At 32.4% G+C, this 26,825-nt stretch overlaps 1 protein-coding gene and 1 pseudogene across 1 annotated transcript; one reads left to right on the top strand and one right to left on the bottom strand.

Moving 5' to 3' along the window:
- Positions 1-6,920: 6,920 nt before the first annotated feature.
- On the top strand, positions 6,921-10,150 carry LOC126696625 (60S acidic ribosomal protein P0-like; annotated as a pseudogene).
- An 11,299-nt stretch (positions 10,151-21,449) lies between these two features.
- On the bottom strand, positions 21,450-26,303 carry LOC126697682 (putative receptor-like protein kinase At3g47110). Its single transcript, XM_050394761.1, has 3 exons — positions 23,532-26,303; positions 22,109-22,585; positions 21,450-21,714 (listed from the first exon to the last, which is right to left on the bottom strand). The coding sequence occupies exons 1-2, from the start codon at positions 26,227-26,229 to the stop codon at positions 22,110-22,112; spliced, it is 3,174 nt and encodes a 1,057-aa protein (XP_050250718.1). The 5' UTR covers positions 26,230-26,303; the 3' UTR covers positions 21,450-21,714; position 22,109.
- Between the last annotated feature and the right edge of the window lie 522 nt (positions 26,304-26,825).

The following is a 26,825-nucleotide window of genomic DNA, read 5'->3' as shown; positions in this document are numbered from 1 at the left end:
TTCTTCTTATTCTCATCATTTTACTATAAATTTGCAATTTTCTCACATTCTATGCATAGCTTTCACATTCCTACATAAAAAGGTTATCCATCTCTCTCTCAAAAAAAATTTTTTTCTTTCAATTTTGTTAGATTTTATTTTTTTTAATCTTGCATCTCTATTTTAGGTTGATTATAAACTTTTGTGTTCTTTAGAACTCTGCTTTGGGTTTATGTGATTTAATTTTGTGGTTTTAAGTTGTTATCTTTTTTTTTCCTTAATTTTATTTAATTTCATAAATGTTATGCAATTGCATTATAAATATAGTATATACAAATATATTTTTATCAGCATGACTATGATAATTTGATGTTCATTAATTATTACTATATCTTTTAACTCTTTTTCTTCTCATCTAATTTTTTAACTCTTTTTACAAACACCATCACACACCCTTTGTGCGATGGTCACTCCACAAGTATAAGTGCTTGTGGAGTGTGAAGTGTGGGGGGCAAGGACCGGGATTCAAGTCTCCAGGAGGGAGCTTCACACACATATACACTTAGATTAGGCTAGAGTAGAAATTCTATCTTGTATATATAAAAAAAAAATTATAAATTTGTTATTATCTCTCTCTCTCTCTCTCTCTCTCTCTCTCTCTCTCATGGACGTGGATAATTATTTTCCAATTTTCTACCTTAGAGCACAGTTTGACCCCTCTCCATTACCTATACCAAACAATTATTAAAACCTAGCAGTCATTTGTTTGGATTTGGATGGGTGCCACATTTTTGGTGAGTTATCCCATCAAATGTATTATATATGATTCACATTAATAGATTACCAAATTAACCTATAAATGTAAATGTTATGAATAATTTTGTCACCCCATGTTGTTTCTTAAGGAATTATTTGCAAGATCACTGACCTCAATTTGGAAATCTACAAAAACTATACTACCAAAGTTGGTCAAGAAAATTGAATTTTCATTTCCTTTGTTATGAATTTTGATACACCACATGACATGAACACATTGTAATTTCCAAATCATATAGTAAGCATGGTAGTAGGCATGATCTAAATTTTATTATTTAAAAAGATCAACTATAATAGATGGTTAAAGTAACATAAAACTTTTTTCTCAAAAAAAAAAAAAAAGTAACATAAAACTTATTTACATTTATAAATGGTTTGTTATATCTATATAAATAATAGTAATAATAATAAACGGTTGGTGATAGAATTTTAATATATGTAATAGTTTTAGAATTCTTAAAACTTTGGTAGTAAAATTAGGCTTAGACCAAATTGTCTTAATAATTTTAATATGTTCGTAATATCCCAAATGGCATAAGAAGATTCAAAAATCATATAAGAGCATCCACATTGATGGAGCTATTTTTTTAGCTATTTGGAATCACAAAAAGCTACTTTATTTATTCACTTTACAAAACATCCAGCATCAGTAGATCTATTTTAGCTTTCAACACAATAAAATAATATAATATTACAATAGAAGTGTGAACACACAAACATTACATAGCAGTGCGAACGCTATATAAAAAAAGAAAAAAAAGAGTAAAAGAAGTGTGAACGCACAAACAATAGCAATGTGAACGCAAATGAAGAGAAATAAGAATAAAAATGAGAAAAATAATCAAAAGCAGTGTGAACGCACAAATAAAAAAAAAAAAAAAAAAATTTACCTTTCAACTACTACGCTATGCACGGTAGCCGTGGAGCCAAAAAATAAAACTTTGGCTCTACCATTGTAGGGCACATTTTGGTACTTGATGGTATCTAGTTTTAACTTTTATTGTAAAGTTGGAAAAAAAAAGTTTTATTATAAATTATATAAAACAATTTGGAGTATGTATCTTCAATTTACTTGGAATAGGGAACTAAGAAATGTTGTTTGTGGTCTAGGGAAAAGATTTATTTAACCTCTGTAATCTCTATGCTTCATAGATTTCCAAAACAAATTGAACAATACACTAAATGAAGTTGAACTATCTATATCTATATATTATATATATACTATAAACCAAAGACGATTGACTATTTGTTGACCTTCTAATATTTTGCCACATAAGTTTGGACTCAGCTTTTGTCTAGTGACCACTGGTCACTAGACACGTTGGATACGCGACACGTGTCCAAGACTGGACACGTGTCATGTATCCAACATGTCCAGTGGCATTGGCCACTGGACAGAAACCTTGCCCCATAAGCTTTAGCAACCTCACAATTTTACACATTATTTTTTGATGAAACTACACTATTAGTCCCTAAAGTTTACTCTGTGAATGCAATTGGTCCCTCAAGTTTCAAATGAGCGCCATTGGTACTTTGAGTTTTTAAAATGAGCTGTATTAGTCCTTTTATTAACTACCATTAGTCGTATTACTTACGTGACTAACTGAATAATGATTTGGCAATTTTTTAAATGTTGTGGCATATTTTAATGAAAATTTCAAAAAATATTTTACACATCAAAACCCTTAATCCCAAAATACTTGACCTGGCCATTCCCCCATCTGATACTGAAAGTCTGAAATGCATGAGAAAGCAAGGTTGCCTGGAGAGGATATCATTGTTTTTCCATGGTTGTCTCAAGTGTCGCACCAATTCACCATATGGCACCATCCGCAATGATGTTGCAATCAATCCATGGGTTTAAAATTGTGGACAAAACTGTATGGGTATTGAGATTCAATCATGGCAAAAATATATTGTATATCGTGGACGAGGAGTGGATTGCAATAGTTGTTTGCATAGCTTGCATTTGTTTTGGGATATATAGATACGCATCAAAGTTGGAGGATGTGTGGGTTTTTTTGGATCTAAAACAAAACCAGTGTTAAGAGTAGAAATCGTTGATCCTTATGTATTGCAGTGGTTTAATGATTGAGTATATCACATTTGTGAACCTTTGCGTTAGTATTTGTCAACCATTTGAGTTTAAAACTTAATGATTGATTAAATTATGGGTCATTAGTAAAGGGTCTTGCACAGTTTCAACTAAAAGAAGGTTATGGTGGGAATACAATTCTGGATCCATGGATTGATTGCAATTTCATTGCGGATGGTGCCATTCGGGAGGAACAGTGCGACTCTTGAGACAGCCATGGAAACCAACAATAGCCTCGCTGGCAACTTTTCTCTCTTGTGTGTTTCAGAAACTGACAGGGAAAGTTCAGATGACTTAGATCAAGTATTTTGATATTGGTTTTTGAAATTTATTCATTCAAAAATTCCACGTCATTAAACAAAATATGATAGGTCATTATTCCGTTAGTTACATAAGCAATAGCATTAACTTTAGTTAATATAAGACTAATATTGCTCACTTTTAAAACTTAAGGGACTAATAGTGCTCACTTATAACTTGAGGGACTAATAGCGCTCACAAGGCAAACTTGAAGGACTAATAATGTAATTTTGCCTTATTTTTTTAGTTTTTATTTATTTAATTTTTAACTAATTACTATAGGACTCAAAAACCCTAAAACCCCACACGCAGAACCAAACTGTGATAGAGTCACTCTTGAAATCTTCAACATGTCCACTTCCAGCAACCTTGAATTTAAACCCACCAAATTGAAAGAGATTGTGCCAAATGTGCCGTCCATGTTACGCTTTTATATAGAGGAGGCCGCCAACTTTCAAATTGCTTCAACAATTGCTTCCTATGGCTTCCACCATTGGTCTTCTTTGTTTACCATGTGGTGGTTTTGGTACTGTTTTTTAAGGCATGCTTGCTCTCTCTCTCTCTCTCTCTCTCTCTCTCTCTCTCTCTCTCTCTCTCTCTCTCTCTCTCTCTCTCCCTTCTCATTGTATTTTTCTCTAATTCTAATCAACTTTCAATCTCTTTTTTGCAGCTGTTTTTCTTAACCTCTGTCTAACCCAATTAGAGCAAAATTAGGTCACCTTGATTTCACCTTTTAATTCAGTGCTTGACTTTTTTTTTTTTTTTTTTGAAAATTTGATTTGTTTGTCTCTCTCTGTCAATCACCCCTCTAAAAAAACAATTTGTGTTATTTTGGTATGGACTTAATTAACGAGACTCTATGTTTGTTTGTTAGTTTGTTTGTTTGTTTTTTTTTTTTTTTTTTTTTTTTTTTTTTTTTTGAATCAAACGAGACTCTATGTTGCATGCATTAAAATTGGTTGACAAAATATCTGATTGTTTTGTTCCTATTCCATAATTTGGAATTTGTACCACGTCCATTTTTGCAAGTCTCATTAGCTTGAATTTGAGTTTGACTCACATTACTAATCAATTATAGAATACATGACAGAGCATGCCTAATGTCTAACAAGCACACACATCAATAGATGCTCCATGTCTTACAGATAATCAATATGTAAACCATAAACCCAACTATGTTACCAGTCATATTAGGTGAAAGCTATGTTATTTAGTAGAGATTAAGTTCTTGGTCTCAGGTTCTTAAAAGCTTTCTTTGAATTGTCTATATAAAATGTTTTTTTATTTTTCTTTCTATTTATCTTTTTGGTGAAACTGTTTTATTGATCCAATCATATAGTTTAGCTCTATATACAAAAATCGACTATAGTCATTTAGCCTCTGTTACAGGCAATAAGAAGGAATAATCTTTGTGCCTTTGTGGTTATTGCTATCCACTAATAGGATTCATCATTCCAAATTTTAAATTGGGTTATTTTAATGTTTTGTTGTTGGATATTATAGAAGAGATTGTCTATTTGTTAAATAATTAGAAAATATTCAATATGAAGCAAATTTAAGGGAAAGCTGCTACTACCGCATTGAATGCTCTGCAGCTAACTCCCTGACCGCATTAATAAGGAAGTGATCTCTGAACAATGTTTTTACAACCTTACAGCTACTCCCAAAGACTTCAGGAGTGGATGGGACAAGGATCATCTTAAGCAATCTACTATCCACATGTAGGGAAAAGATGAGAAGGGAAGATGATATAAATTAGAGAGGAAATCCTGGGAGAGGGGATTGGAAATTTGGAAGAGAAAGCACTGTAATAGCTTGAACCATATTTGTAACCATTTTCAATCAATATATACTGGAACAGACCTCCTCGGATTGTGCCGAGGACAAATTTACCTGAATAACTCCTGCCCTTTTCTGTTTGATCATCTGTTAAAATTCATTCTAACTGTTATCTCATTCATTAGAACCTAGTTTTCCAACCCACTTTCTACAAATTCATTGTATTGGGCTTATTGGACTTGGATCTAATCATACCTTGGGCTAAGGATCCAAAACGCATACTTACAATTGTAAATTATTGAATGACTATAAAAATATTTAAAGCCCTTGTTAGAGATTTTAAAATTATAAAAAATTATTAAAATATAGAATACAAAATTATTAAAAAAACTCTATTTTTCAAGAATTTTGGATATATGTCATGTCTTAAATAAACATTCAAATAAAAGCATCGTACTTGATATTCCTAATACAAAAGGGTTTTTATTAATAAGATTGATTTTCAATAGAAAAAAAATACATGCACACTATACTAGAACTCGTAGTAGAAGTGTTTAATATGCTTGTATTACCATATCCCAAAAAAGAAAATATAAGGAAATCATTCCATAAACATTTCGGCAAATGAGATTGAACTAACATACCTATATATGCTCAACAAGGATATGAAAGAAGCTTTAGTGACCTCTTCTGATAGTTTCATGTTCTGCAATCCAAGTACAAAGTTAGTTATATTCGTTACTTCCCAGACTATAAGGAAAAATCATGAAAGTAGAAACAAGAACAACTATTGCATCTGCATGAGACCATTTACAAAAATAGAATATGAAAGAACCTTTCGCAAGGTTTTGGATCTAAAAGTGTGAAAAAATCTAGTCTAACATTTGAACGTTGGAGAGAATCAAATAATATAACTATCTGTACAATTTAGATTATTTATCAAAATAATAAAAGACATCCATGATTAAGAATAAAAAATAAAATTGACGTCAACGATTCCGTTAATGCAAAACTAATAGGAAACAAAAGAAATACTGTAAAACTTAATGGCCAATCCATAACTCTTAAGATGGTCTTCAATCATTTTAGTAAATCCATAATTCTCTCGTCGAAGATGATAGTATAAATATATAGAAAATATTCAAATAGAAAATATTTGTATTGGAAATTCTCAATTTTTGTCTTAGAAAGAAGATCAATATTAAGAAATGGGTCGATATCGATAACGTCACCAATAGGAATAATAATAATAAGACCGAGTTAAATAATTATCAAATAATTGATAAAATTGATAAGAAAGTCATTTTTTTCTCTGACGATTCATCAATATCATAAAATTAACCCATCCAATAATTAAAAAAAAAAACCTTATTGATTGGATGTAATTGTTATTGATGATTTTATTATTTAGGCAAATTAAAATTTAATATATCAAGAAGTACCTTATCTCTAACCCTGTTTACATCACGTGTGAACAGAACTAAAAGCTCTGCACATGTGTGAAAATACTTAATGCACTAAACTACTTGTAGCATTATATAATTCTGCCGTTTTACTAGGACTTGTGTCGTTTAACTCCTGACTTGATATTCTGGACTTCTTCTGATCCCATTGAGCCACTCACAGGCCCAATTTACACCACAAGCCCATTAAAATTCCTAAACTAAGACCACCATTTAAAAACATCCTAACCGCCAGATCCAAGCAAAAAAAAAAAAAAAAAAAAATCCTAACCGTCCGATATCCAAATCATCCTAAAAAACCGTAATCCAAACCTCTGTGCTCTTCATTTTCTGCAAGCCTCTCACCTCAGGAAACCCCCAAACCAAAAGCTCTCACTAGAATCAGAGGTTAAAGAGACGGCGCCGTTTCGCTGTCCGCCTTGACCGAGCACAGAGCTTCGTCTTGGCCCTCGATTTTGCTCATTTTCTCGTAGGTTTTTTTATTTTAACCTTTAAAAAAAAAAAGCCAAAACATCGTTCTTGTTCTTCATCTTCATCATAACAATGGTGCGCATAAGCCATCAAAAGCCGAGAAGAAGATCGCATACGACTCCAAGCTATGCCAGCTGCTGGACGAGTACAACCAGATCCTTATTGTGGCGGCCGACAACGTCGGATCCACCCAGCTGCAGAGTATTCGCAAGGGTCTACGTGGCGACTCGGTGGTTCTCATGAGTAAAAACACCATGATGAAGAGGTCTATCAGGATCCATGCTGATAACACTGGCAACAATGCCTTCCTCAATCTCATTCCTCTCCTTGTCGTAAGTTTCGCTCTCTCTCTCTCTTTCTCTCTCTTTTTCATTTTTTGTTTGTTTCATTCATAGTTAAAAAATTGTATTTTGTTTGGTTTTTTTTATTAGGGAAACGTGGGTCTGATTTTCACCAAGGGTGATTTGAAGGAGGTCAGTGAAGAGGTCGCCAAGTACAAGGTAATTTTTTTTACTTTTAATCAGATGTTTGGTTCCTTAGTTTTATTTATTTATTTGAGGAGAAAATTAATTTATGAGCAAGTCCTTGTGAATGACATATATTTAACTATATATGCTTGTAATATTAAACAAGCCGAGTTCTACATATCAATGATTAATAGAATTGATAGGGGATTGCTTATTTTGTAGATAAGATATCAAATTAATATTTATAATTTATTGATAATATTAATAGCCCATTTTGTTTTTTGGAGAAAGAATAGCCCATTTTGTTGTTAAGCTATAACCTGTTAAAAATTCTATAAATGGAACTATTTTTTTTTATCTAATCTATTCAAATAGTGTAATTTTAACTATAAGGTAGTTATCTATATTAAGCGTAGATGTGTGAAGAACTAACAACTTGTGAGTCGTGGTCTTTATTTACTATATACAGAAAAGTATAAATTAATCAAGTAACTCTTGAATGAGCTTAAGTTATTGGTTGTTCCATTTAACCATTTGCCTAGTGAGCAAGGTGTTTGTTTTGTTTTTGTTATCCTTGAAATCTTAATAATTCTTTTTGAGGCTGAGGATGTCTTAGAATCATGTTCTAAATGCTTTATCCTATTATGAATTTTAACTAACTTGGTTGTAACAATTTTGAACTAAACAGGTTGGGGCACCTGCTCGTGTTGGTTTGGTAGCACCAATTGATGTTGTTGGCCCTACAGATGGCCATGGGTAGGGTATGGATCGGGTATACCCATACCCGACCCGAAAAATTTATCCATGGATACCCGATAATATCCATACTCAAATCTTATCCGAACATATTATTCATGGATATCCATACCTTACCTGAAACCTGAAACCCATTTAAAATTTTTTTTTATTCAAAACATTATAACATAAAAACTAACCAAATTAGAAGTTTGTAAAAATTATTGTAAAATAGTTTGTAACTCTAGCATTTTTCTTATAATTATACAGTGAATATGCAAAAAAATGAGTAAGATACACATATGACAAGGACTTTATACCTTCTGCTATACTTAGAAATTCAAACACACAGACCCCACACACATACTGACATGATTATAAGCTAGAATATGTAAGAAAGTCCGGCAATAAAAAGGAACTTGGGCACAATGTACACCAATTTATAAATATTAATAGATTCCGGTCAATATAATATGTTCTCCCTCCAATACACAAACAAACTCAGGCTTACAACAGTTGAAAGAAACACTTTATCTACCTTAAATGGCTATAAAAACTCACAACCACGTAAGCTGAGGCCAACTGATGAGCCTTCATGGTAGAAATCTAGATATTAGCATGTATGTACACATTAATTTAAGCTCCCATTAAAGCCCTGTAGTATCTCAGAAAATCCTGCCGAACACATCTTATTCACGACCTTAAAACTTCGATTCAACCTACTGATACAACCCCAGGTACCATCAGTTCACAAAAGTGGAAGAAAAACAAAAGCTTCAGCCCAATGTAGATAAACAAGAGAAGCCATCTGCATTTTGTACAATCTTCATCAGTCCATCCAAAAGTGGACTAGTCACTGACAGTGAGAGAGGTTAAGGTTTTTTATTTTTTATTTTTTTTATTTTAGGGTAGGGTATGGATAGTATCCATACCCGACCCGAAAAATTCGGGTAATATCCATACCCTACCCGGTTGAGCTCTACCCTTTAAGAACCGGGTATTACTCGAAACATTCAGATCGGGTAGGATTGGATATCCATTACCCAATGGGTATGGCCATCCCTAGTTGGCCCTTCGGGTAACACTGGTCTGAATCCATCGCAGACGTCCTTTTTCCAAGTTTGTAATCTTGTCTTAAAATTCATTTGGTTTTCTATTTGTATGAAACATTTGTCCTTACGCCATTATCTTTCAGGTTTTAAATATACCAACAAAGATTAATAAGGGAACTGTCAAAATTATAACCCCTATTGAGCTTATTAAGAAGGGTGACAAGGTTGGGTCCTCTAAGGCTGCCCTCCTTGCAAAGCTTGGCATAAGGCCATTCTCTTATGGCCTTGTTGTTCTTCAAGTTTATGATGATGGGTCTGTCTTCAGCCCTAAAGTCCTTGATCTTACTGATGAGGACCTGATAAAGAAGTTCTTCGTTGGTGTCTCTATGGTGACATCACTGTCCCTTGCTATCTCATATCCAACCCTAGCTGCTGCACCACACATGTTCACCAATGCCTACAAGAACATTCTTGCAGTTGCTGTTGCTACTGAGTATTCCTTCCCTTAGGCAGAGAAAGTTAAGGAGTACCTAAAGGTATTTGATTCTTCAGCATTAGTTAGGCTCTCACTTTTTCACATATAGTCAAGTCCCATCCTTTGTTCAATAGATTAATTGTTTTGAGTATAAATGCAGGATCCTAGCAAGTTTGTTGTTGCCGCTGCCCCTGTTGCAGCAGCTGCTTCTGGTGGTGCCCCTGCTGCTGCTGCTGCCAAGGAGGAAGAGAAGAAGGAAGAGCCTGCTGAAGAGTCGGATGATGACATGGGTTTATTTTATTTGACTAAAACTTGTGTTAGTGGTGTTTATTTTCTGATGGTTTTACATTAGAAATGTTATGTTTTTTTGGAGAATTTTTAAGTTAATATGCCATTTTACTTAGACTTGCAAAATATTTCCTTCAGTTGAGGGAAATTATTAATTTAGATGTCGTTTTGCAGTTTATTTTTCATGGATGTGTTTGGTTGGTTTTATTTTAGAGTGTTTCTTGAGTTTGTAGCGGTTATTGACTTATTTGAGTTATTTCCCATCTATGTCCCTTTGAACCTAGATTTTTCCACATCTGATTATTTCTCAATTGGATTTTGGTAGACAGCGCAAAATGCCTTATGAGCACTATCCCTTGACTAGGGGTGGGCCATTAAGGCAATAACCTAAAGGTGCCCAAATGGAAGAACGCCCTTTCTAAAATAGGAGTGGAGCATTTGTTACTGTAAGGTTGAATTTAATCAACCATCTTGTTGGCTTTATTTCGTACCAAATTTGCTTGTATTTCAGCAATTAGTAACCCTGTATTTAGGTGGGTTTGTTGTAAGGGTAGTGAGTGAGATAGAGTGTTGAATGCTCAAGAGTGTGCATGAAAACAGAGTCTTGTGGCTGGATCTCGCGGGTGACTCGCGGCTGCAAGCCACCAGAAGCAGCACACGTGCCAAGCATGCCAGAAGTTGAAGCGTCATGCTAGCTGGAGCACTACAGGATAAAATAGGACAACTGACTGTTCTGTTATCTCGAGGCTGGATCTCGCGACTCAGTCAAGTCGCGAGGCCAAGCCGCTAGCCAGCCCTGTTTTGAAAAACCTGACGTTTCACATTCCATTCTCACCCCAGTATAAATACCCTTTATACCCATAAAAAAAAGAGAGCTTCTAGAGAGAATTTTGAGAGAGAAACCCTAGAGTAAAACAAGATTGATTCATCAACAATCTTTACATAAGAGACTCTTCAAATTCCTCAACTCTCTTCCTCTCTATTGTTAAATCTTTGAGAGGCTTATTATCAAAACCTTTTCTCACTATATCCATTTCTGTGAGAGGGTTGTTTGGTATTTTGGGAAGCAGTTAGGAAGGAACCAATTTCACATTGGTTGATGCTATGGTCAAGTAGCGGAATCCGGGAAGCTAGAAAAGAAATAGGTTCGGCACAACCTCGTTGGAGCAAGAAGCTTGGAGGGCTTAGGTACACTGGGTAGATTAGGCTTGGAGGGTCTATTGCTGTTCATGTATCCGAACTGCATTTTCTAGTGGATTACTTACTGCTTGGAGGGTGGCGGAGAGGTTTTACACCGAGGGTTTTGATTTCCTCTTCGATAACATATCGGGTGTTATATCCATGTGTTTGCATCTTCCTTCCCTTTATCTTTGCATTTTATTTTCTGCTGTGGATGTGATTTATAATTGGCTTAAATTGATTTCCAATTCTGTTTATAGCTTATGTTCATTTTCCGCACACTAGTTCTTTGTCATAAAGCTTGAATTGGTTAATTTGTTTTTGGGGGTCTAAACGTTCAAGGGTGTTTTATACACTATTTGAATTTTCAGTTACTCATTCATTAATTTTATGAGAAGTGTTACATTTACAATATTTTTACAATAAATCATAAGCGGTTAGTTGTTATTGGTTCAAATTTGAACTTACTATTAAGATTACATTTTTGCTCCAACTGTCACTTAAAATTTGTTTTGTTGTTAAAATGTTGTGAACAGTATTTCTCTTATTTTACACATTGCAACAACGGAAATAGAATAATATGATATCTGTCTTATAGGAATGCTAAAAAATAATAACAAAAAAAGTAGTCCTCTAATCTAGGACTTCATTCAAAATTCTCACTGCCCTTCTTTAAATATTCCGAGAATTTTGTAGTAGTATTGATTTTCAATAGAAAACAAAATATCTACACACTATAGTAGTAGTGTTCAATATGCTTGTACTGTTAGAAAGTGGTGAAGTGTTCAATATGCTTGTACTTCCCCGAGGCTTATCACGACTAATCCTAGATACTTTTGGGAAACATACCTAAATAGAACTCTCCCCACGCCACACGTCCTTCAGGGCTCTACCAGGTGCTTGATTGGTTGATTTTATTATTTTGTTGACAAAGCAAGATGGTTGTTTTGGTTTTTTTGAAAGTTAATGATTTTTTACTTGTAAAAAAATTATCCTTAACCCATTTATAATATGTTTAAATATATAATTAATGCCCATTAGGCTAAAGTAAATTAATTTTTTTAAAAAGAGTTCTAAAAGAGATAATAAAATTTCATGCAAAATATCATATAATTTGCAACACGCCATAAGTTACCTAGGATGTCTTGGATTGTTACTCTCTTTTTATCTTGAATAGACGTGGATAATTATTAGTTTATTATTCAATTTTCTACTCTCATACTTTGACCCCTCTCAATTACGAGAAATTATTAGGTCCACCAGGAAGACTGCTGATGTGGTCCTCCTTGACCTCCCAATTAATAAAATGCTCTTATTTATATAAATGTGACATCATCTGATAATTTTTATTTTTTGTTCCTTGTGCTAATTAGAAAGTTCACTTATACATTTGCATAAATGTCATTATCTCATTGGTTAGAAGAATCATATCAACAGTCCTCCTGGAGGACCTAATAATTTTTCCTCAATAACCTATGCCAAACAGTTATTAAACAATTACAACCTGGATTCGAGTTTTCTATTTGTATGAAATATTTTGTCCTGATGCCATTAATAGTTTCCTTATTAATTTTTGGGGATGTTCAGCACCTGAAAGTCTTCTTAATTAGCTCTAGGGTGCGATGATTTTAATAGTACCCTTATTAATCTTCATGGGGATCGATGTTCAGCACCTGAAAGGGATTTTCAGCACTTGAAATAGTTTCAGGTGTTGAACATCCCCACAAAGATTAATAAGGGTACTGTTAGAATCATCACCCCCTTAGAGTTGATTAAAAAGGGTGACAAGGTTGGATCCTCCGAGGCTGCCCCATTCTCTTATGGCCTTGTTGTACTTTCAGTTTATGATGAAGGGTCTGTCTTTAGCCTTGAAGTCTTTGATCTTACGGATGAACAAGCATTGATAATCAAGGAGCTTTTACACTCTTTTTCTAACTCTTTTTATTTGTTCTTGCTCACAACTCACAAGATTGATTTATATAATGCAAAACGGCTGAGCAGTTGAGTTTATGTAGAACAGGAGATGGGTGCCACAATTTTTGTGAGTTACACCATCAAATTTATTATATGTGTGATTCACATTAATAGATTACTAAATTAGCCTATAAATGTAAATGTTGTGAATAATTTTGTAGCCCCATATTGTTTCTTAGGAAATTATTTGCAAGATCACCGCCCTCAATTTGGAAATCTACAAAAATATACTGCTAAAGTTGGTCAAGATCATTGAATTTTTATTTCCTTTGTTATTAATTATCACTACAACAAAAAAAATGTTTATTACAACGAAAAATTGTTGCAATAACATCAGTATCATTGTAATAGTTTATGCAAAGTGTTGCAATAAAATTTGAGATAATAGGTTTGTAGAACAAAAAATTCTGTTGCAATAAATTTAAATATTTTAATGACAATTTTGATGTAATAATATATGTACTGTTGCAATAAATAATTTACTACCTCGAATATCTTGTAACAATAGGCTATTATGTCACAAATTTTATTGCAATAGATTGCAAATTATTGACAAAAATAATTTGGGTCAAGTTATTGCAACGATATCTTCATTGTAATAGATAATTGTTTCATATTTTTCATTACAATAGATTGTAAAATAATTGGTATTAGATTATTGTAATAATTATGTTTGTCATTGCAATAGAATGTAAAATAATTGATATTTAGTTATTGCAATGATAAATTTGTTGCAATAAGATGTCACTTTGAAATTTCTATTGTAATAGATTGCAAAATAATTGGTATCAAGTTATTACAACAATTTCTTCAATTTAAGTTATTGCAAAAAAATTTCTTAATGCAATTTAATATTAATGCCTTTATTGTAATTAAAAATTATAAGTTATTGCAACTAGTTATTGTTAATGTAATAATTTACCATTTTTAATTTATTTTTGCAATGACTTTTAATTTGTAAATATGATATTATGTCTAATACTATTATACTAATTTTGTTGTATTAACATTTGATATAATAGACTTATTTTGGTGTAATGTTATGATGCCAAAGTTGGTCAAGATCATTGATTTTTCATTTCTTTTGTTATGAATTATGATACACTACATGACAGGAACATGTAATTTCCAAATTACATAGAAAGCATGGAAGGCATGATCTAAATTTTATTATTTAAAAAGATCAACTATAATAGATGATTAAAGAAACATAAAACTTATTTACATTTATAAATGGTTTGTAATATCTACAAAAAAAAAAGGTTGGAAATAGAATTTTGATATGGGTAATAGTTTTAGAATTCTTAAAACTTTGGTAGTAAAATTAGGCTTAGACCAAATTGTGTTAATAATTTTAATATGTTCGTACTATCGCAAATGACATAAGAAGAATCAGAAATCATATAAAGAAGAAAAATAAAGAAGATGTCCACTTGATAAAAAAATGTTTTATTATAAATTATATAAAATAATTTAGAGTAAGTATGGTCGGTTTACAAGGAATAGGGAATTAAGAAATGTTGTTAGTGCTCTAGGAAAAAGATTTATTTAACCTCTGTAATCTCTATGCTTCACAAATTTCCAAAATTATTGGGTTGGAGGAGATTGGTTTGGAGAAAAATTGTCCTGTATAATTTTTCTTCCTTATTTCATTTTCTCCCTTTCATCTTGTTTAAATGCTTTAATAATTGTGTTTCATGTGTCAAGAGCCTTATAGTTTAGTGGCTTGTCCTTTCCCCTTTAAGAGAAAAACCTTCAAATCTCCATTTCTCATTATTGTAATTATCGAATTATAAAATAAAAATATTTAGAACCCTTTTTAGAGATTTTAAAAATAAAATAAAATAAAAATATAGAATAAAAAAATTATTAAAAAACGCTATACTTCAAGAATTTTGGATACATGTCATATCTTTAATAAACATTCAAATAAAAGCATCGTAGTTGATATTCCCAATACAAAAGGGTTTTTTGTAACTAGATTGATTTTCAATAGAAAACAACATACAAACACGCTATAGGACTGTTGTATCCCAAAGAAGAAAATATAAGAAAACCATTCCTTAAACATTTTGGCAAAGGAGATTGAACTAGCACACCTATATTATATGTTCAACAGGGACATGAAAAAAGTTTCAGTGACCTCTCCTGAGAGTTTCATGCTTTGTAGTCCAAGCATAAAGTTAGTTACATTCGTTATTTCCTATACTATAAGGAAAACCATGAAAGTTTCTACAAGAACATCTATTGCATTTGCATGAGACCATTTCAAAAAATTTAATATGAAAGAACCTTTCGTAAGGTTTTGGATCTACAAGTGTGAAAAAATTTAGTCTAACATTTAATTGTTGATGATAATCGAAAATATAACTATTTATACGATTAAAATCATTTATCAAAATAATAAAAGAGATCAACGATTTTTTTTATTATAAAAAAAAAAAATGATGTCCAAAGTTCCATTTTGGACCGTCTTTGTCTTTGATCATTTTAGGAGATAATTGTCATTGATGATTTTATTATATAGGCAAATTAAAATTTGAAATATCGAGAAGTACCTTAAATTTGGATTCTTCTAAATTCACATCTATGGATAGCAGAACCAAGAAAAGCTTTTTTGATCAAATGTAGTTTCCTGGTAACTTCCTTCATCTTTATTCTATCTTTTGGTTTGATGATTTTTTTTTTTTTTTTTTTTTTTTTTTTGAGGAGAGGGTTTGATGAATTTGGGATCTAGATTTAGAATAAGTTTGAAGAATTTGATAATTTGTATACATTTGTTGTTGGATTCAAGAGAAGATAAAGGAGAAATAGAGTGGAGAAGAGAGAGTTAGATTAGACAGGAGAGAGAAAAAAATTTTAAAAAAATCAAATAGAAAGCTATAATAATCATGTATATTTACACGGTTACTGTAACAGAACAATATTATAGAAGGACTGATATGAGTAGATTTTGAGTAAAAGTGTGTAAAATGATGCACTTTTTCTATTATAGAAGCACGGGTGCGAGTGCTCTTATAGTAATACTAAAAAAAATAAATAAATAACAAAAAAAGTAGTCCTCTAATCTACTTAAGAATAATAACAAAAAAGTAGTCCTAATCTAGGACTGGAATCTGGATTCAAAATTGTCAGTGCCCTTCTGTAATTATTTCAAGAATTTTGGATACATGTCAAATCTTTAATAAACATTCAAATAAAAGCATCATTGTTGATATTCGTTTTTTTGTAATAGGATTAATTTTCAGTGGAAAACAAAATACGTACACACTATATTAGAACCTGTAGTGGAAGTGTTCAATATGTTTATATTGTCAGAAAGTGGCAATATGCATACACAAGTAGGACTACCATATTGGAGAATTTCAGGAGATTTGCCACAAGGCTTATCTTGACTAATCCTAGATAGTTCTGGGAAACATATCTAGAGAGAACTCTCCCAACACCACACATCCTACAAGGGTCTACTTGGTTCTTGATTATTATTATTATTTTTAAAATTTTTTAATTTTGACAAAGCAAGACGGTTGTTTTGGTTTTCTTGACACATCCTACAAGGGTCTACTTGGTGCTTGATTGATTGATTTTTTTTTTTCTTTTTTCTGACAAAGCAAGATGGTTGTTTTGGTTTTCTTGAAAGTTAATGATTTTTTTACTTATAAAAAAAATAATTCTCAACCCATTTATAATCTGTTTAAATAAATAATTAATACCCATTAGGCTAAAGTAAATTTATTTTTTTTAATAGAGTTCTAAAAGAGATAATAAAATCTCATACAAAATATCATATAATTTGCAACAAGCCATAAGATTACAAGAATCTTTTCTATTTCATGCAAACTCTCTTGTACATAAACTTTTCCACATGTTCTCATTCTGCACAGTAAATACTCTGTTTCATCTGCCCAACTCCACTGGATTCGAGTTTACTCTCATACTTTGACCCCTCTCCATTACTTGTACCAAACAGTTATTAAATAGTTATTACTTGAATTTAAGTTTTCTATTTGTATGAAACATTTTGTCCTTATGCCATTAACAGTATCCCTGTTAATTTATGTAGGATGTTCAACACTTAAACGATAATTTTTTTTTTTTTTCTAAAAAAAAAAAAAAAAAAAAAACTTTCGGGTGCTTAACATACCTACAAAGATTAACAAGGGCACTTTTCTTATGGCCTCATTGTACTTTCAGTTTAATATGGCGGGTCTGTCTTCAACCTGGAAGTCCTTGATCTTATGGATGAACAAGCATCGATAATCAAGGAGCTTTTATTCTCTTTTTCTAACTCTTTCTATTTGTTCTTGCTCACAACTCACAAGATTGATTTGTATTATGCAAAACGGTTGAGGGGTTGAGTTTATATAGAACGGGAGATGGGTGCCACATGTTTCGTGAGTTATCCCATCAAATATATTATATGTGTGATTCACATTAATAGATTACCAAATTAATCTATAAATGTAAATGTTGTGAATAATTTTGTCGCCCCATATTGTTTCTTAGGAAATTATTTGCAAGATCACAGTACTCAATTTGTTAAAGTTGGTCAAGGCTACATCAAAATAAGTTTATAATATTAAGTGTTAATACTACAAAATATGTATAGTAGTATTATACAAAATATCACATTTACAAGTTACAATTGTTGCAATAGTAACTTAAAAATGTTAAATTATTGCATTAACAATAATAAATTGCAATAATTTATAATTTTCAGTTGCAATAGAAGTTTTAATATATTAGAAAAAATTGTTGCAATAGCTTAAAATGAAGAAATCATTGCAATAAATTGATGCCAATTATTTTTGCAATTTATTGCAACAAAAATTTTAAACTAATAGCTTATTGCAATAATTTAATATTAATTCTTTTACAATTTATTGCAATGGCAAACACAAAACTGAAACGAATATATTATTACAAACACTTGATATCAATTATTTTATAATATATCGCAATGACAATATAAAGTAATTATTTATTACAATGAAGATGTCGTTGCAATAATTTAATCTGACTTATTTTTGTCAGTTATTTACAATCTATTGCAATAAGATTTATGAAACAATATCCTATACTTACAAGATATTTGAAGCAGTAAATTATATTTTTATATATATATATATATATATATATATCTCATTGCATCGAAATTGTTATTAAAATATTTGGAGTTTATTGTAACAAATTTTTTTATTGTACAAACCTATTACATCAAGATTTATTGTAAGAACTCGCATCAACTATTACAATGAGCTTAATGCTATTGCAATGATTTTTTTCATTGCAATAAGCATTTTTTCTTGTAGTGCAGGATGATTGAATTTCATTTCTTTTGTTATGAATTATGATACACCATGTGAGGGAAACACATTGTAATTTCACATGGTAAGCACAGTAGGCATGGTTTATTATTATTTTAAAAAATAAACTATAATAGATTATTTGAGTAACAAAAAATAAATAATAAAACTTATTTACATATGCAACGGTTCACGGTTGGTGGTATCTATAAAAAAAAAAAGTTTGTCGTAGCTAGAATTTAATATGGGCAGTAATCTTAGAATTCTTATAATCTGGGGGTAAAATTAGGCATAAAAGTTAAAACACATTGTATTCATAATTTTTAAATACCAATAATATGACACATGGCATTAGAAGAATAAGAAATAGCATAAATTTAGAGGATGTCCACTTGACTTAATCAAAAATCAAATAGTATTTCATATGGTGTAGTGCAAATTGATATTTACAATGAAGGAATGTTGTTAGTGCAAAGATTTATTTAACCTCTGTAATCCCTATGCTTAAAATTTTTTTCAAAATTATTGGGTTTGAGGAGATTGGTATGGAGAACAATTGTCATATATAATTTTTCTTCATTTTTTCATTTTCTCCCTTTCATCTTTTTTAAATGCCTTAGTAATCTATATATAAAATAATAGGTGAAACAGAGAGAGTGAAATTGAATTCCGAATTAGAACTCTAATTTTGTGCCATGTGTCTAGAATCTGAAATTGAAGTTGAATTTTGCATCATGTGGTTAAATGTATGTGGGCTCATTCTCATTAAAACCACTTCTATGTATCGGGTCAAGTGAGTTACTGTGCTAATTAAGTTTTTTCTTGATTTTGTAGTCAAACGTGAAAACCAAAGAGATTAATATCGGTGATAAGAACTTGGTTTGGGTACATTGCATAATTTCCAAAAAAATAGCAAAGCCAGAGTTTGCATCTTTATTATAAATTGCTTACAAAGTTTGCATCTTTACATTTGCACTAAGTTTCGGATTAAAGTGCTTTCTTCTTAGTTCTGACACTGAGTTTTGTTTACTATTCACTTACAAAGTTTGCATCTTTACATTTGTTATAAATTGCTAATATGTGATTAGATGCACATTATGCCTAAAAGTCACTATCCTTATATTTGACTTTTTGTTCAGGTTTGGTACTTATAACAATGAAGAAAGCACTGCTATGGACCGATGGATGATACTTTTTATAGGCTGCAAAGGAACTTAGTGATCAATGGAATCTCACGCGAATTGGAGAGGACCCGGCTCAAGATGTCTGGATGGCAGATGTGAGTCACTATGTTTTTAAAATGTTCAGTGAAGGTAAAGGTTATGAATAATGTAAATTTTCAGGAGAGAGATTTATTATTCTATATTTACGCAAGTTTGGTCGCCTTCTTGGAGTGGATCACTCCACCCTGTCTTTCTACTAGAATTTTTTATTCAGATTGTTACAATTTAATTCGAAATTTTATTTGAATTTTCCTATTGTTGTTACTATCATATATTATCATTCCAATTGTTCAATTAGAATCTAAAATTGGAGTCCAATTTTACTATACACGTGTACAATCTAATTATTTTTAATTTTGCTGTCATGTGCAGAAGCCAATGAGATGAAATTAATAACACATTAAACACTCATGCTTTGGGAATCGGTAGTACCAATCTAAATCCATTGGACCTGTTTCGTGATAATACAACTATGAAGGATGTATAAAAACACGCACAAACCCCTTTCTCTATAAAAAGAGATTGGAGAGAATTTCTTTTATTAGCCATGGAACTTCAGAGGTTTTTTCTTCACACAAATGCGCATCATATTACAAAATGAGTACAACTCTGAGGATTTTTTTTTTTTTTTTATTTTAAATTTTTTAAGCTGCGAAAATTTCAATCACCAATAGAGATTGAAGATTCAAAAGCGTGAATGGATCTTTTGGATAAACATTGTCACCAAGGTTAATCTTTCTATGTAAAATATATATACTGCTAAGTTTTGTTAATGAAATTTTCTGGTTAATAATATAAATTTAGACTTAACTGAGCCTTTTAAATATGAATAAACTCATGATTAATAATATATCCATTCCTGTGCGGTAGCACGGGGCTACATACTAGTTATATTTAAGGTGTCAAGTGCCTTATAGTTCAATGACTTGTCTTCTTCCCTTTATGAGAAAAACCTTCAAATCTCCATTCCTCATTATTGTAATTATCGAATTATGAAACAAAAAAAAATATTTAGAGCCTTTTTAGAGATTTTAAAATTAAAGTATAAAGTAAAAAATTATTAAAAAACTCTACATTTCAGGAATTTTGGATACATGACATATCTTTAATGAATATTCAAATAAAAGCATCATAGTTGATATTCCCAATACAAAAGAGTTTTTGTTATAGAATTTGTGGGGCCCGGCCCAAAAATGATGGGCTATTCCAAACTCAGGCCCGTCCGAGGAGCGTACTGTCCGAAGAGAAGCCTCATATGAAGCGTTACTCAACCCCAATAGCGCCAAGGAAACCTATCCGAGGAGTAACTCCTCCTCGGACATCACGAAGCCCAGACGAGGAACTTTCCCCAGCCATTTCAGCTCATTTTCCCAACATATAAAATGAATTAAATCCAAAATATCTCATGGAAGGCTACCACCACATTAATTGCACCCTAACCACCCTCTTGGCCGCATTAATGAGGAAAAGACTCCTGAACAGTACCGCCTTGGCCTCTGCAACTCACAAAGGGTCTGATGAGGGCGTCTGATGGGACAGGTGCTCAAGTGGATGCTTGGATGATTAACAGGTGTAAGGTTGAGATGAAAAGAAGAGAAATATATAATGTAGTAGAGTCCCTCAAAGAAAGGGACGTGAGAGTTGTATCAGGAACAAAAAAAGAAATAAAACCAGGCTTGAAAAAGATCCATTCTGGTGTTTCTATTTTCTTTTGGCAAACAATATTGTCCATGCATAAAACCAAACAAGTTGACTGAGGCCAAGCTCTTTGACCCATCCTCTACAAATAATTATTGTGGGTTGCGCTTTGGGCCAGGGCCTAATCAACATAAGTTGGGCCAGGAAAATCGTGCAACTACAGAATTGATTTTCAATAGAAAACAAAATACATACACACTATACTAGAACCTGTAGTAGAAGTGTTCAATATGATTGTACTGTAAAAAAGAGGCGATATATACACAAGTACAACTACCATATCCCTAAGAAGAAAAAAAAAGAAAATTATTCCTTAAACATTTTGGCAAAGGAAATTGAACTAGCACACCTATATTATATGCTCAATACGGACATGAAAGAAGTTTCAGTGACCTCTTCTGATAGTTTCATGCTCTGCAGTCAAAGTACAAAGTTAGTTATATTCGTTATTTCCTAGACTCTTAAGGAAAAACCAAGAAAGTAGAAACAAGAACAACTATTGCATTTGCATGAGACCATTTCAAAAAACTGAATATGAAAGAACCTTTCGTAAGGTTTTGGATTTAAAAGTGTGAAAAATTTTAGTCTAACATTTGATTGATGATGAGAATCGAAAAATATAACTATTTACACAATTAAGATCATTTATCAAAATAATAAAAGACATCCTTGAATATATATATATTTTTATATAAAAAGAATGATGTCCTTGATTCCATTTTGGACCGTCTTTGATCATTTTAGGAGAAGATTGTCATTGATTATTTTATTATATAGGCAAATTAAAATTTGAAATATCGAGAAGTACCTTAAACTTGGATTCTTCCAAATTCACATTTGCGGATAGCAGTACCAAGAAAAGCATTTTTGATCAAATGAAGTTCCTTGGTAACTTCCTTCATCTTCATTCTGTCTTTTGGTGACTCCATTGAACAAGCAAGTCCAGTTTCAAGGATTGATACTAAGCATTTATGCACACTGGGATCCATTTCGCACAAGTTTGGAATACCTTGAGCTTCCACGTCTACTTGAATTTCCTTGCCATTATTATATTCTCTAGCTGCCACTATTGCTGTTGGAGCTTCATCAACTTCTCTTGGTAGAAGGATTGGATCCACAATTTGAACAAGTTTTTCAGGCAGTGCCATCTCAGCAAAATTGTGGAGATTGAGACCATCTTTAAACATGTCATCAGTGGGTCTCTTTCCTAAGAACATCTCTAGTAGTAATATTCCATAGCTATACACGTCCGCCTCTATTGATGCCTCACCACCCATGCCATACTCTATAATTTAATTATGACATGTATGGGAAAATTTTTAGTTTCATACAATGATATTTGGAATTTAATGCAAGTACAACTTCATTTCGTTGTATATCCAAAATAGCAAAACAAATGTTGAACCTAAAGAAGAACATGAAGACAAAAGCCATCATTTCGAACGTCCAAGTTAGAAGCATTGATAATTTGCACGCGTGTGCATGTTCTAATACGATATGTTCATAGATTCTATCTATCAAACATCTGTTTGTATTTTTGTTATTTTACAAAAAATTTTGTAAACTTTTTCATGCGGGACAAATTTATTAAAAAAAAAAAAAATCACTTCCTTCCATATCAGTATCACAATCTACATTAGACTCATAACAAGCAGACAATATTTGTGATTTATGTGTAGAACGGAAAATGTGGTTAATGGTATGGACTAGTTGGACTGGACTCCGTAGTTACGAATGCCTCGATCGGCTGCCCCATGTTCAACAAAAATCATGGTTCCTATTAGTTACCATTACTTCAATAATGTTTGTTGACAACTTCTTCAGTATAGGATACATGAGTTAATGTCACACAACTATAGCACAAAACTGTTTTGAGACCAGATCTACCATATTTGCTATAATAAATTGACAAGCCATCATCAATCATCACAAACATATTGTGCTGGGGAAATAAATGCCTGAAAAATGAGATACTTTGTCAATGGAGAAAGCTATGTCTCAACTAATCAAATTTATCGAGTCTTAAAACATGCTTAAAGCTTTTGTTTGCTCTTTTTTTTCTTTGTTTTGAGAATCTGATTTTGTTTCTTTTAAATTCTTCAATTAAAATAAAATTGTAAATTGAGTGGCTAAGTGTGCTTCTATAGGAAGGCAATTTTCTGAAATAAAATAATACAATACATGTAAAGATGTTTTTGAGGGTTTAACTAGAAGAATTCAAAAGAAATTACCTGGAGCAACGTAACCAATTGATCCTTTTATCCCAATTGTACTAGTTTGCTTTCCAGAAGAATCATTGGTGATTGGGAGGAGCCTTGCTAAACCAAAATCGCTTACATGAGCAACCATGTCATTGTCAAGAAGAACATTGCTTGGTTTTAAATCACAATGAATGATAGGTTGCATAGAATGGTTGTGAAGATAATCTATTGCAGAAGCCACATCAATTGCAACATTTAATCTTTGAAGAAGGCTCAAGTTCCTTGATTGGTTTTCATTGTCTAGCCCTTCATGAAGCCAAAAATCTAAGCTTCCATTTGTCATGAATTCAAATACTAGAGCTTTGAATTGATTCCCACTGTAATCCATGCTAGAGCAACATGTTAGTATCTTAACAAGATTTCTGTGCCGGATATTTCTTAAGACATTACATTCAACCATAAAGCTCTTGGAAGCACCCTTTTGTTGAAGATTAAGGACCTTTACAGCAATTGGCCTTTCTTTCGGATGAATAAGTCCTTTATATACAGAGCCAAAACCGCCAGATCCAATTAAATTACTTGGAGAAAATCCACTAGTTGCCTGATAGAGTTCTTTATATGAAACATTTTGGAGGAGGTCCATTGTTGGAACCGTTGAAGGTGATTTCTTTTTTGATTTTTTCATCCAAACAAGAAGAATACATGAAAATATAAGGAAAATTGGAACAATAGAAATAATTACAATTGCTAGTTTGAATCCAATGGATTTTCTTGGTTTCATAACATTTACAGGGCATTTTGGCAACTGCAATTTTGGTATACCACCACAAAGTTTAGTATTTCCAATCAATGATACAACACTTATGTTTTTGAAAACCCCTTCCATTGGTACCTCACCCTCAAAATTATTGAATGAAAGATTCAAATTTTCTAAGAAAAGCAGCTTCTCTAAACCCTCTGGAATGGGTCCTGAAAGGTTATTTTGTGAAACATCTAAATGTCGAAGACCTTTCAAAGAAGCCATTGATGATGGTATGGCTCCATGAAAGGAATTCCCTTGCAGTTCAAGATGTTCCAAGACCAAACAATTTCCTATAGACAAAGGAATTTCACCAGACAAATTATTGTATGAGATATCCAGTTTGTAGATACTTTTCAAATTACCTACTTCAAATGGTAGTTTGCCCGTGAATGAGTTGTGAGATAAATTGACTTCTAATAGTGATAACAAAGAAGTACCACTAAGCTGCAGAGGTATGGATCCATTAAGGTTATTTTGTGAAATGTACAAGATTTGCAAATGTTGGCAATTTTCTAAACTTGGAGGTATGGTTCCTTCGAATCTGTTATCATCTAAGTAGATTTCGAACAACTGAGTAAGGTTGCCTATAGAGGCTGGTATTTCTCCTGATAGTCTATTTCCAAATAAACCCAATGATTGCATCTTCTCAAACTTCCCAAAAGCAGTAGGAATGACGCCTGTGAAGTGATTTTCATTTAAGCCCAAGATAATTAAGTTAACGAGATTCGTTAATGATTCAGGAATACTTCCAGATATTTCATTGTTTCCAAAATATAATTCAATGAGTTCATTTGACAAGTTTGATACAGAATTGGGCAAAACACCATGAAATTGGTTTCCAGCTAAATCCAATGTTTGAAGTCTACTACAGTTTGTCAATGATGCTAAGAAATGGAGGCTCTTTCCTAGATAATTGTTCCTCAAATCAAGCAATAAAAGATTCAGTAGATTTCCCAAATTTGTTGGAACTAATCCCAAAAACTTATTGCCAGCTAAATCAATTTGTTGAAGCTGAGTTGCATTGCATAATGTAGTAGGGATTGGCCCAGAGAACTCATTTCCAGCAAAATAGAAAGATTGGAGATTTGGAAGATTTAGGCCTATGTTGGCTGGAAGTGTGCCATTAAGTTGGTTATCTGAAACTGAAAAGATTTGGAGAGACGACACATTGTAAAGAGAGGAAGGGATCATACCTGACAATTTGTTAGCCGAAATTGAGAAAATTACTAAGCCATTTAATTGGCCTATGGTGTCTGAAATATTTCCCACCAAATTATTGTACGCTACAGCGAACATTGTGAGTGAAGAAAGATTTCCTAGAGAACGTGGGATCCCTCCTACCAAATTGTTAGCGCCAAGCTGAAGAGATTTGAGTTTCATTAAAGAGCCTAGCTTAGTTGGAATCTTCCCTTTAAGCTTATTCCCATAAAGATCTAAGAACCTGAGATTGGAACAATTGGATAAGCTGGATGGTATTTCCCCTTCCAATGTGTTATAGGTAAGATAGAGCTCTTGCAATTGGAACAAATGACCTATTTCTTGTGGAATTTCGCCATAGAAGCTATTATTCTGGAGGATGATGGACCTAAGAAAGCTAAGGTTGCCGATGTAAGGTGATAGAGTTCCACGTAACTTGTGGCCTCCTAGGTCTAAGACTGTGACTCTTTGGTGCCGACGGCCGCATTTGACTCCTAGCCAGTTGCAGAAGTGCATAGAGTCATTCCATGAGCTCAATATGTTATAGGGATCCTGAGCTACAGATTCTTTGAATTTGAGCAAAGCGAAACGATCAGTCTCGTTTGTTGGAGCAGTGGCAGTAATGGTGGGTTGCAAGCAGAGTAGGCAAATGAGAAAGAGAGGAATCATGAGATGAAGGTACATGGAATAAGACGAGGATGCACACAAATTGGTTTGGTAAAGCGTCATTTGGTTTGGAGAAGGATAAAGGAAGCTGGTGATATATTTGGTGTTGTATAGGCAAACTAGTGGAATGTTGGCTCACTTACAGCATATATACATATATATATCAACAAATTGAAATGACCACTATATCCTTAACGATATAAAAATGACAAGTTGGATGGTGGGGTGGTTTTGTATTCATTCTCATTGTCTAGTCATGTCAACGTGAAAATCCGGATGGTGGGGTAGTTTTGTTCCCATTTTCAATGCCTCATTATATCAAAATGACAATTTGGATAGTGGGGTGGTTATATTATATAATTTGGAGCAAATAATTTTCAACTGTGTTTGGCACTTCACAAGATATTAAATTTACCTGCCCTGTATGTTACGTTTCCTTTTCCACATTCTCCACATTCGATGAACTTTTAATCATGACCCTTTCCCACCGTGTTTGACACTACAAATTTTTTTTAAATTTCCGCTCTGTTTGTTACTTTATAATATCCTTAATTCATGTTTAAATTGAAACTACATTGTCATAAACTTGTTGATCACTCATAATTTGATTTCTTCTAAATTCATGATCCTGCAGAAGTAGTACTTAGTTATGTTTGCCA

Source organism: Quercus robur, chromosome 8, assembly GCF_932294415.1.
Source record: "Quercus robur chromosome 8, dhQueRobu3.1, whole genome shotgun sequence".
Taxonomy (NCBI): Eukaryota; Viridiplantae; Streptophyta; class Magnoliopsida; order Fagales; family Fagaceae; genus Quercus; species Quercus robur.
Note: the sequence above shows the minus strand (reverse complement) of the source record. Positions and strands in the feature narration are given on the sequence as shown.